This window comes from Cervus elaphus, chromosome 11 (genome assembly GCF_910594005.1).
Source record: "Cervus elaphus chromosome 11, mCerEla1.1, whole genome shotgun sequence".
In the NCBI taxonomy this organism is placed as follows: Eukaryota; Metazoa; Chordata; class Mammalia; order Artiodactyla; family Cervidae; genus Cervus; species Cervus elaphus.
Window position 1 is genome coordinate 19884446 of NC_057825.1, and position 12577 is coordinate 19897022.

The window sequence follows — 12577 nt, forward strand, 5'->3', positions numbered from 1 at the left end:
CAGATCAGGCCTGCAGCATCCTTGTCTAGACTAGAACTGAGGCTTTGGGGTTCCAAGGTTTTAAACAAACATTTTTTTAGGCTTTTTAAAAAATGAAAATATAGTTCACACGACATACCATCCACCTTTGAGAAGTGTCCAAGTCAGTAGTTTTTCTTACATTCACAAGGTTCTATAACCATCACCACTCTTTAACTCCAGAATGTTTTCTTAATACTGTGCCTTTTTTATTCCCATATAGTTCTATGGGGATTAGAAAAGAAAGAAGTGGCTTACTCCAAATAACAAGGAAGCCCTCAGTGTAGCAGGCGGGCCGGGCAAACCCACCCAAGACTCACCCACCATGCCACACCCCTCCCCCATACTAGCAAGCTGTGAGCACAGAGGAAGGATAACATGTCTCTGAGGCTCCATTTCCCCATCTTTAAACACGATTAATGGTTAATAATGATATGTCCCTCTTACAACAAGGAAATCCTGCCTCTCTTAAACAGTAGATCCCAGACTCTACCTGAGTTTGGGGCTGAGAGAGAGAACCTTCTGGAGGCAGCCTGGTTTAGGACCTGGCTCTGTCCTTTGCCTCCCTCCTGTCACCCTTCTCTCATTTTCATGAGCTCTGCCACCAGCATGCTGCCCCCTCCCGCTGTGGGTATAACCCCTTTCCCCTGGGCGGGGGGACATTCTCATAAAGACTTAACTAAATATCCAAGGAGAGAGACAGGAAAAGGAGAACAGAGCACATATTCTGTATTTACACCCTGCTTAGCTCCCCAAAGTGTTTGGGGCAGTGTGTAAAGATAATTCAATATGACAAGATCAAGAAAAAAAAAGTGGGTTATCAGAGAAAATAAAAATGGGGGGAGGAAAAAATAAGATGAAGCCATGGGGAGGTTGGGACAGAAAGCCCACATGATTTAAGGAACGCTTTCAAATATAGATTCATTTAATCCTCACGGCAGCCTGGTGAGGAGGTTCTATTATTATCCCATCTTACAGGCGAGGAAGCCCAGGCCCAGGGAGGTTATGTAACTTGCCCAAGGACTCCCAGCTACTGCAGAGCGGACAGGGGATCTAAAGCCTGGGAGGCCCAGGTGGGCAAATTCCTGCAGTCCCTGCTGCCTCCTGAGTCCCTGCACGCAGGCATGGGCAGAGCCGCTCCCCAAGCTGGAGCAGGACAAACAGCGAGTATCTTTCAGTTCAGTTCAGTTCCATTTGGACGCTCAGTCGTGTCCGACTCTTTGCGACCCCATGGACTCTAGCACGCGAGGCCTCCCTGTCCATCACCAACTCCCAGAGCTTACTAAAACTCATGTCCATTGAGTCGGTGATACCATCCAACCATCTCATCCTCTGTCATCCCCTTCTCCTCCTGCCTTCAATCTTTCCCAGCATCAGGGTCTCTTCCAATGAGTCAGTTCTTCGAATCAGGTGGCCAAAGTTTTGGAGCTTCAGCTTCAGCATCAGTCCTTCCAATGAATATTCAGGACTGATCTCTTTTAGGATGGACTGGTTGGATCTCCTTGCAGTCCAAGGACTCTTAAGAGTCTTCTCCAACGCCACAATGCAAAAACATCAATTCTTCGTCCCTTAGCTTTCTTTGTAGTCCAACTCTCACATCTGTACATGACTACTGGAAAAATCTTTGACATCTTTGAAAATGTCTCAGAAATCTTGTGCTTTGTTTTATTTTATATTTCTCTATCTGTGCAATGGTATGTGTAAAAGTAGACTTCTGTCTGAGTTTCCACTGAGGCCTTGAAGGATACTGAATGAAGGACAAGAGGTCCGGGGATGGTCTCTGCAGGGAGCCCAGACCTGCTATGTTGGCATGGGTGTCATCACCTCCAGGGCGCTGAAGGGGCAGAGACTGTACAGGGGCTTCTCTGGAGAGGTTAAGGCGACCACATGGATAGGCTGGCACGGATCTCAGGAATGGAGGGGGCCAGGGCTGTCGGTTGTCTGATTCCCTTTAGAAAATTCTTGAGGTGAGAGGCGTGTTAGCTAAGACGGTGGTTAGTGTTGAGAGCTGCACCTGTTTTGCTCACAGGTTCACTCCACAGGTGTTTATGGAGGTCCCCGGGTACGCATCTGAGTTCTGGGTGCCAGGGAGGCAGCTGAGAACAAGATAGAGTGCTCTGATGACCTTACATTCCAGAACGGGGTTGTGGAGGATCAAAGGGCTGAGGGGTTTCTGATCAGACAGCTGGGTGGTCACCGGGCTGTGGCCGAGATCCCTCCCCTTCGCAGGCCCTAAAGATGATGCGCTGAGAGTGGCACTGATGGAGGCCCACTCCGTGCCAGGCACTTTGCATATCGGACCGCTCATCCTTGTGTTTGAGGAAGGTAGGGATTAGTACACCCATTTCACAGAGGAAAAATAGAGGCCCAGAAAGGTCACGGGAAGGTGAGCACTGAGGTCCACACGGATGCTCTTTTGGCCGGAGCTGGCCACTTTCCCCACACTTGAACATGCTTCTCATGAGCTCCCAGAGTGGAGAGGGCAGGAATGGACTCCCCTTGGGATCCATCTCTGCTGGGATCTGAGACACAAGCCAAGGCTCCCGCAAGAAAGCTCCCTGGGGAAACCTCACACTGAAGTCTGATCTGGATGGACACCCCCCCCCCCCATGCTCCCCACCCCACCCCAGGAAGCAAGCTCTGAGCAATTTGCTTTAATCATTTGTTGATTTTTACCTTGTCAACGGTTCCCAGGAGTTTAAGCAAATGCTAATTCCATCAAGATTGTTCTCTTAATGATTATGTTGGTTTGTATTAGAAAACAGCTTAATTGGCAGTAAACATATCCCAGTTGGAACCCTGCAAAATGGTAGGTGATCTCTTTACAGGGTGCATTCCCCTCTAAGCAGGGTCTGCTGACCCAAACCAGATGGAAAATATGGACTATTTCCAGGAGGACACCTCTGACTGACCAGGGGGAAGGGTATGGCCCAAGGACACATAGGTGACGAGTTGGGAAACAAAGCCGTAGCCACAACCCATTGTTCGTCTTCTGTGTCATCTACTGCAGCTGCTCAGAAACCAGCCTGGGCACTCAGAGAACCTTCCAGTTTCCAGTCCTGCTTCTGGACAGGCCTGTGTGGAGGTCCGGCTTGGCAGGATGGGGCTTATCCATGCTGGAAGTCACACAGGATCACTGAAGTTCACTAAAACAGAATATGATCTCAGTCAGCTTCAAGACTGACCATATGACATTTTCCAGCACAAAAAGGAAGGGGAACAAAGATGCTGAATTTTAAGAAGAAAACTCCCTAGATACAAGGTTTCTCTCAGGTTGTTATTTATTAAAATCTTATTTTTAAAAAAATTACTGGGAGAGTAATAGCAATATCCTTCAGATTCTGATTCTAATAAACTCTAAAATGTCAGTAGTCATCAGGTATTTATTGAGCACCTACTAAGTAACATTGAAAAAAGGGCCTGATGCTAGGGAAGATTGAAGGCAAAGGGAGAAGAAAGAGGCAGAGGATGAGATGGTTAGATAGCATCATTGACTCAATGGGCATGAATGTAAGTGACCTCCAGGAGATAGTGAAGGACAGGGAAGCCTGACTGCAAAGATGGGCACAGTAAAGGACAGAAATGGTATGGACCTAACAGAAGCAGAAGATATTAAGAAGAGGTGGCAAGAATACACAGAAGAACTATATAAAAAAGATCTTCATGACCCAGATAACCATGATGGTGTGATCACTCACCAAGAGCCAGGCATCCTAGAATGCAAAGTCAAGTAGTGGGCCTTAAGAAGCATCACTACGAACAATATTAGTGGAGGTTCAAATTGTAAAAGATGATGCTGTGAAAGTGCTGCACTCAATATGCCAGCAAATCTGGAAAACTTAGCAGCGGCCTCAGGACTGTAACTTCCAATCCCAAACAAAGGCAATGCCAAAGAATATTCAAACTACCACACAACTGCACTCATCTCACACACTAGCAAAATAATGCTAAAATTCTCCAAGCTAGGCTTCAACAGCATGTGAACCGTGAACTTCTATATATTCAAGCTGGATTTAGAAAAGGCAGAGGAACCAGAGATCAAATTGCCAACATCTGTTGGATCATTGAAAAAGCAAGAGAGTTCCAGAAAAACATCTAATTCTGCTTTATTGACTATTCCAAAGCCTTTGACTGTGTGGATCGCAACAAACTGTGGAAAATTCTTCAAGAGATGGGAATACCAGACCACCTGACCTGCCTCTTGAGAAACCTATATGCAGATCAAGAAGCAACAAATAAAACTGGACATGGAACAACAGACTGGTTCCACATTGGGAAGGGAGTATGTCAAGGCTGTATATTGTCACCCTGTTTATTTAACTTATATGCAGAGTACATCATACGAAATGCCAGGCTGGATGAAGCACAAGCTGGAATCATGATTGCCGGGAGAAATATCAATAACCTCAGATACACAGATGACACCACCCTTATGGCAGAAAGTGAAGAAGAACTAAAGAGCCTCTTGATGAAAGTGAAAGAGGAGAGTGAAAAAGTTGGCTTAAAACTCAACATTCAGAAAACTAAGATCATGGCATCCAGTCCCATCTCTTCATGGCAAATAGATGGGAAACAATGGAAACAGTGACAGACTTTAATTTCGGGGGCTCCAAAATCACTGCAGATGGTGACTGCAGCTGTGAAATTTAGACGCTTACTCCTTGGAAGAAAAGCTATGACCAACCTAGATAGCATGTTAAAAAACAGAGACATTACCAACAAAGGTCTGTCTAGTCAAAGCTGTGGTTTTTCAAGTAGTCGTGTATGGATGTGAGAGTTGGACTATAAAGAAAGCTGAGCACCAAAGAATTGATGGTTTTGAACTGTGGTGTTGGAGAAGACTCTTGAGAGTCCCTTGGACTCCAAGGGGATCCACTCAGTCCATTCTAAAGGAAATCAGCCCTGAATATTCATTGGAAGTACTGATGCTGAAGCTGAAGCTCCAATACTTTGGCCACCTGATGTAAAAACTGACTCATTTGAACAGACCCTGATGCTGGGAAAGATTGAAGGCGGGAGGAGAAGGGGACGACAGAGGATGAGATGGTTGGATGGCATCACTGACTCAATGGACATGAGTTTGAGTAAGCTCTGGGAGTTGGTGATGGACAGGGAGGCCTGGCGTGCTGCAGTTCATGGGGTCGCAAAGAGTCAGACATGACTGAGCGACTGAACTGAACTGAACTGGGAAGCCTGATGTGCTGCGGTTCATGGGGTCACAGAGTCAGACAGGACTTAGTGACTGAGCAACCGCAACACAGGAGAGCGCCCTCTGCTGACAGTGATGCAGCCGTGAGCCAAGGGAAGCTGAGGACCGCTGACAACACCAGAAGCTGAGACAGGTGTGGTGTGGCTGCCCCCTCAGAGACTCCAGGAGGAATGAGCCCTTGCATTTGGACGTCTGGTCTCCAGAACTGTGGTGTATACATTTCTGTTGTTTAAAGCCACTAGCTTGTTATGGCAGTCCTAGGACACTAATACAGGTGGTTAACCACTAGTTAAGCTGAAGCTCCAATACTTCGACCACCTGATGCAAAGAACCAACTCATTGGAAAAGACCCTGATGCTGGGAAAGATTGAAGGCGAGAGGAGAAGGGGATGACAGAGGATGAGACGGTTGGACGGCATCACCAACGTGATGGACATGAATGTGAGTAAGCTCAGGGAGTTAGTGATGGACAGGGAGGCCTGGCGTGCTGCAGTCCATGGGGTTGCAAAGAGTCAGACACGACTGAGCAACTGAACCGGACTGAGCCACTAGCAGGGCACAAGCTCCCCCTAAGACACACACAGCATTAGCAGGTGCAGAGAGCGGCTGTCCAACCACCTCCACCCCCGGGGCCGATGACAGTAAACAAGAAAGGGACTACAGACCTGGAGTCCCCGAGATGGGACTCAGACCTTTAGGAGAGGGAGTAGCCCCTGCAGAAACACAAAGTCTGCCGGCCTGGGTGCCAGAGTGGCCTCGGGGGCCAGGCTGTTGGGCTGTGAGAGCAGGCTGGAGCTAGTCCCCCGAAGGGAAAGTGGTGCGCTGGGTAGTGGTGAGGTTGCTGGAGACGTCAGTGCCGCCAGGACTCCTGAGCACCAGTCCTGTCGGTGGCTGTGCCCGGGGAGGGAAAAACCACACCTGGGAGCAGGTGAGAAGCCCTTTCCTCTGTGGCTTTGCTGTGTCCCTCCAGCGTCCTCTAGGGGCAGAGCTTCGGCTCGCACCTGCTGGCAAGGACAAAGGTTCCCAGAGTCCAGCTCTGGCATCCCAGAGGCAGGCAGACAGGGTGGATTTGGAGCTGAGAGATAATAAACTGATGACTGGTACCGTTAGGAGCCAGAAAGATGGGGGTAAGAGTGTGCCTCCTGCATAGTTCTTCAAAATTCTGTGATGTTGCAAGACCGCATTTAATAAGTATTGTGGTAGGGATGTAATCTGTGCCCCTACCCCCACCCCCACTGTCATCCGTCTTCTTAATCCACAGAGTTATCATCACCCCTGCTGCACAGGGAAGTAAGCAGAGTCTCAGAGAGGTTGAAGTCATCCCTGCGGATAAGAGGGATTCATCTGCCTCCTGCCTTCCTTCCACTGTATCCTGCTGTTTGCCTCATGAAATCCGGAGTCCCTGCTGGGTTGGGCCCCCAGAACTCTGTGCTGCCCCAACTTTTTCCTTCTTTGACTGCTTGGCCCTCTGCTGACCATGTGGGTCCTGGCCATGGAAACCCTGCCTTCTGTACTCCCAGGGCCCGGGTCTTTGACTGCTTGGCCATCTGCTGACCACACAGGTCCTGGCCATGGAAACCCTGTCTTCTGTGCTCCCAGGCCCTGGGTATGCACTGGCCTCAGATGTCCCTTGCAGCCACGAGTAGTAGAACCCAGTCTTCATCAAATCTGGGAACGCCCGTGACCCTGTGCACACAGGCTGTGTAAAAGCCAAGCTCATCTCTAAGAGGGTACAACCCCGTTCTCAATAAACAACCACCACTTAAAAATCTTTCTGCCTTCTAAAGACGGCGGATTTTCTACTTGGAAGAGAAAAACTCTGACGTCCTTGAGCACTTATTCCTGCCCAGAACCTTCTCCTTTGGCTCCTGGATAAGCAGGCTGTGGGGAATGTCTGGCACAAGCAGAGACAAACCTGCCTGACATGGACAGGACCCAGCCATGTGCCAGCTGGGGGTCAGCTGTGCTGTCTTCCAGGCAGGAAGATGAATTCCCAGAGGGAATCAAAGTTCCAGGGGGAAAGACTGCGAGCATGGGTGGCCAGCTCCAGAAACTTCTCTCTGAACCCTGAGTCAGGGGGCCTGGATCTCTTTAGGTGAGCTTTGAGAGTCCCTCCAGATCCAGTATCAGTTCATGTGTTACCAACATGTATTGACCCTACTAAGTGCCAGGCACTGTGGTAAGGCCTTTCATGAATTCTTTCTGCCTCTTTTTTTTGTTTTTTGGCTTCCCCATGCAGCCTATGGGATCTTAGTTCCCCTAACCAGGGAGCTGGGCTTGAAGTTGGTGAATTGCTTTTTCCTTTGATTTTAAATAGGACGCAGCTCTAGCCGTCAAGAATAGGAGAGAAAGCAGGATCATAAAAGCTTTGTGGTACTGAGGCTCCAGGCTCTGAGTGGCTTTCAGGGTGGTGCAGTGACGGGAGGGGCTATCTGTGGCCGAGGGGCTGTCTGGGGCCGAGTGGCTGGCTGTCCCTGCCTGGGGGTGTCGGAGGCTTCTCTAGCAGAGGGTGCAGCCTGAGAGCAAAGGGGGCTAAAAATAGCCTGTATGTGGGTGGGTGGGGGGAACCATAGGTAGTTCAGAATTTTCTGGAGCTTAAAAAGCCACCAGGGGCCTGGTCGGGTGGGGCTGATGGGAGATGGGCCAGATGAAGAAGGCGTGCAGTTCCGGTTATGGACGGAGGCTGGACGACATCTTTAGTGCCACCAGTAGAGTCAGGGTGTAATTTTTCATCCGTCCAGGATACTTTTGAGAGTGAACAGGCGCTAAAAATCCCTTACAGGTGTGAACTGCTCTAGACAAGAGTGAACTGTGGCCGTCCCAGACACAGTGTTGTAGAGAGCCCTGCAGAGTTTGAAGTGGGAGTGTGATGTGATCAGATTTGCACTTTGCAAAGGTTGCTGGCCATAGCATGCAAGATGGGTTGAGTGTATTTTTATTTGGAGAGGTAAAAACATAGTCAGCTTGAAGAATTTTTGATGGTACAAAAAGCTTATGGGAACAACTCTCCCCTGGCCTTTATCCTTGAGTTCTCATCTCAAAAGCAATCACTGGCCGTTTTTGGTGTTTATTCCAGACAGAATCTGAATATGTACCTGACTATATTTCCCCTTTTAGCTCTGCGGCAGCACATGAGGCACCACTGTTCTACCCCTTGCATTTTATTTCTACGCCTTGTGAGTTATCCTGCATTAGGACGTCTAGCGCTGCTGGGGTTTTTCTGTCAGCTGTAATGTGTTCCATGGGCCCAGCATGTTATATTCCAGACTTCCCCTATGAATGTAAAGGCACTGAAGTTGTTTCCAATGTCCTGCTATTACAAACAAGACTGCAGTTAATAGGCTCATACATAGGAGATGTGCACGGAGAATGAATTCCCTGAAGTGGGATTGCGAAGTCAAAGGCCATTTGCATTTATGCTTTTGATAAATATTTTGCCAAATTGTCCTCCGTCAGAGGGGAATCGTTCTACACACAAAGTCCTGTGCGTGAGGAGACTGATCACAGCAGGAATGCACTGAGTCTCCGGTGACTGGGCGAGGTGGGTTATCCAGTTGGAACAAGGACAGTGATGAGGTGAATTTTGCAGCAGTCCCGGAGAGAGACGTGAGGGTCTGATAGAAGGCAGTCACGGTGGAGTGATGAGGAAGCAAAGATTTGGAGAAATACATGAAGTCAGCCTACCAAGGTGACAGGTGACAGAGACATGTTTTTTGACTGCATTGGGTCGTCACTGCTGCACTAGGGCTTTCTCTAGTTGCAGCAAGCAGGGGCCACTCTTTGTCTCAGTGTGAGGGCTTCTCGCTGCACTGGCTCCTCTTGCAGTGGAGCACAGGCTCTAGGCACACAGGCTTCAGTAATTGTGACCCTCAGGCTTTAGGGCTCAGGCTTAGTAATTGTGGCACATGGGCTTTAGTTGCTCTGCAGCCTGTGGGATCTTCCCGGACCAGGGATCAAACCGGTGTCCCTTGCATTGCAAGGCGACTTCTTAACCACTGGACCTCTGGGAAAGCCCCAGAGAAGTGGGGTTTTATGTGTGTGCGTGTGGAGCGGGGGATGACCTTCACTTCTCTATCTTGGGAGGCTGAGGGAGAAAGGTGAGCTTGTTTACTGAGGTGGTGGATGCCATCTCTTGAGAAGGTGAGGGGAGGTGAAGGTCGAGACATCAGAAGGAAGGCGGACACCTGGGCCTGAGGCTAGGGAGGAGCCCTGGGTGAAGTCCCAGTAGACAAGGGAGGGGAGGCCTGTGCTCCATGGAGAAGCCTGGACCAGGGCCCCTGGGGAGGCATCAGGGATCAGAAGGAAGAGGCTAGCTGAGGGCTTGGGCTGCAAACTATCGGAGGACCTCTATCCCAGGCACCGACAGGTACCCGTGAGACGTGCCACCTGGATCTCCTCGCCTCACCCCATCCCGGCCCTGGCGGAGGGGCCTGGGGACCAGCCATCTTTAAGAGGCAAGCTGTGGGGCAGGGCAGGGGGAAGAGAGCAGAGAGGCGCAAGGAATTTTCCGGAAGCCACAGAGACCAATGCCCAAGTCTGTGGGCGACAGGTCTGACAAGGGAAGGACTAGAAAGTGCCCACTAGAGAGAACGATTAGGAGGTCATGGGCGCCCTTAGCAGAGCCGTTTCAATAAAAGGACAGAGGCTGGGAGTCTATGGAACAATAATAGAAAGTCAGGGTGTTTACTCATTGGTTGTAACCTAGCAACAGCGAGTTCTTAAATGGGGTAAATGTTCTAGAAAGTGAGGCCGAATTACCCAAGAACACGGTGTTCTAGAGTGTCTGCCTGGGTTTGGCAGCCAATTTCCTACTTACTTAGAGGTGCTCAGGAGATGGGTAAAAATTACCCCAACTTTCCTCTAAATTTCTAGGTAGCGGATGACAGGCATTTATTATGCTAACAGAACTTAAGTGCTGTTAAGTTCAGGGCCAGCTCCCTGAATGCAAAGTGAACCTGAGAGGGGGCAGGATAAGAGTGGGGGTCCCAGCAAGGAGATGAGCTGTGAGCTGTCCTCGGCCACCTCCTCGGGAGTCAAACATCACAAAGTACCTTTAAGACCTCACTGCGGGCTGGTGGGCTGCCTTCTATGGGGATGCACAGAGTCAGACACGGCTGAAGCGACTTAGCAGCAGCAGCAGCAGCAGGCTTACAAGCTCCCCTGAGACACCGGTGCTGCCCTCCTCTCCCTGCCCCGGTGGATCCACCCGCATCAGTGGTGAGCACCTGGGGACAGTTTTCCCCAGGAAAAGCCGCTTTCTGACCAGCCGGCTCGATTTTACCATTTTGGCCACGGTCGATTTTCTTTTTTTCTTATAAAGTTATGAATAGTTATTTTGGACTCTTAAAAGTACAAAGTGCAAAGGATAATAACTCTTGCATTCCTGACACCGCAAAGGAACAGATATTTAACTTCAGACACTTTCGTTTGCTTGTTTTCTTTTAAATTTTATTCTTTTAAAAAATATTTATTTATTTGGCTGTGTTGGGTCCTAGTTGTGTCCTGCTGGATCTTTCGTTGTGGTTCACAAGACTCTCTAGTTGTGGCCTAGGGCTTCAAAAGTTGCAGCACATGGGGTTAGTTGCTCCAAGGCATGTGGGATCTTAGTTTCCCACATCCGCTGCATTGAAAGGCAGATTCTTAACCACCGGACCACCAGGGAAGTCCCTCATTTGCTTGTTTTATTGAAATAAAACACTGCAGGTAAAATTGGGAGCCCCTGTTTCCCTTCCCAGTGCTGTCCCTTTCAGCTCCCCTGAGAGGTGACTGTTGTCACAGATTTAGACCCATCGGTGCCATGCTTTCATAATTTATCCTGCATGCTGCCCTGAGCAACAGGCAGCGTCACAGAATGTGTTTAGAAATCCTACGATTCTACTGTTGACAATGTTTTGAACTTGCTTTTCTGCTCAACCTTCTGTACTTTTGAGATCTGTAAATGCAGATGCGCATGGGCCTGGTTGTATTTTATTTTACCTGGTAGAGTAAATATGTTAACTGATTGGGTGTCTCTATTTCTGCTCTTAGGAATCTTTGCCCTGATTTTGTGCCTGAAGGGGACAGGAAAGGAAACAGACTATATACCAGGATATGTAATTGAATATGTACCCATTAACTCTCCTTCAGGCATTACCTTTCTGCTTTTTCAGTGCCCTGATTTTTTTTTTTTTTTTTGATATTTTTGTTTCTAGAGCAGTTTTAGGTTCCAAGCAAAACTGAGAGGAAGGCACACAGATCCCCCTGCCCCCACACGTGCACGTCTTCCCACAATATCACAACCCACAGCAGAAGGTACATGTGTTACAAATGATGAGCATACATTAACATACATCATCACCCACAGTCCATAGTTGGTGCAGTTTATTCTTGCTGTTATGGGTTCTATGAATTTCAACAATGTATAATGACATGTATCCAACATGTTAGCATCACACAGCATAGATTTTACTACCGTAAAAATCCTCTGTGCTCCTCCTATTCATCCTTCCCTCCCCCCTAACCCCTGGCAACCACTTATCTTTTTACTGTCTCCATAGTTTTGCCTTTTTCAGAAAGTCTTATATGTAGTTGGAATCATACAATACATGGCCTTTTCAGAGTGGCTTCTTTCACTTAGTAACATGCGTTTAACTTTCCAACGTGTCTATTTATGGCTTGACAGCTTATTTCTTTTTCGTACTGAATAGTATTCCATTGGCTGGATGTAGCTCAGCTTGACCGTTAACCCACTGAAGGGTATCAGTTGCTTTCAACTTTTGGCGATTCTGAGTAAAGCTGCTATAAACATGGTGTGCAGGTTTTAGTGCGGAGATGTTTCCAACTCATTTGGGTAAATACCAAGGATCGTGATGGCTGGATTATATGATAAGAATATATTTAGTTTGTAAGAAATTGCCAAACTGTCATCCAATGCTCTGATTTTTAAACATAGCCACTTTTCCTCTGGTTTTTATTGTGGAAAGTTATCTCAGATTGTTTTTGGAAGGAGGCAAGGAAGAAACTGTAGAAGGAAATGGCAACCCACTCCAGTAATCTTGCCTGAAAAATCCCATGGATGGAGGAGCCTGGCAGGTACAGTCTATGGGGTCGCAAAGAGTCAGACAGGACTGAGTGACTTCACTTTCACTTTCAGGGAAGAAACACAAGCAGGCAAGCACCTAAACACACGACTAGTTCCTGTCCTGGCTTGACAGGTGGGGACTCAGACTGCCGAGAGACGGGAACTAAAGAGAAGGTGAGCGTGCATCATGGACGGAAACTGGCTCCCGCGAGCGGTCTCCTGGAGGGTGTCTATCTGCGCCCTGAGGATACAGAGAGCAAGCATGCTCTGGGTTACCCACTGTAGAAAGG

The 12577-nt window shown here is 48.5% G+C and overlaps 1 protein-coding gene across 1 annotated transcript in view; it reads left to right on the top strand.

The window, feature by feature from the left end:
* The window catches only part of LOC122703094, a 72674-nt gene that overhangs the window by 18977 nt on the left and 41120 nt on the right, over positions 1-12577 (top strand). Inside the window, exon 3 of the mRNA XM_043917183.1 lies at positions 2248-2343. Within this exon, the coding sequence (XP_043773118.1) occupies positions 2248-2343 (96 nt within the window). The remainder of the gene's footprint in view (positions 1-2247; positions 2344-12577) is intronic.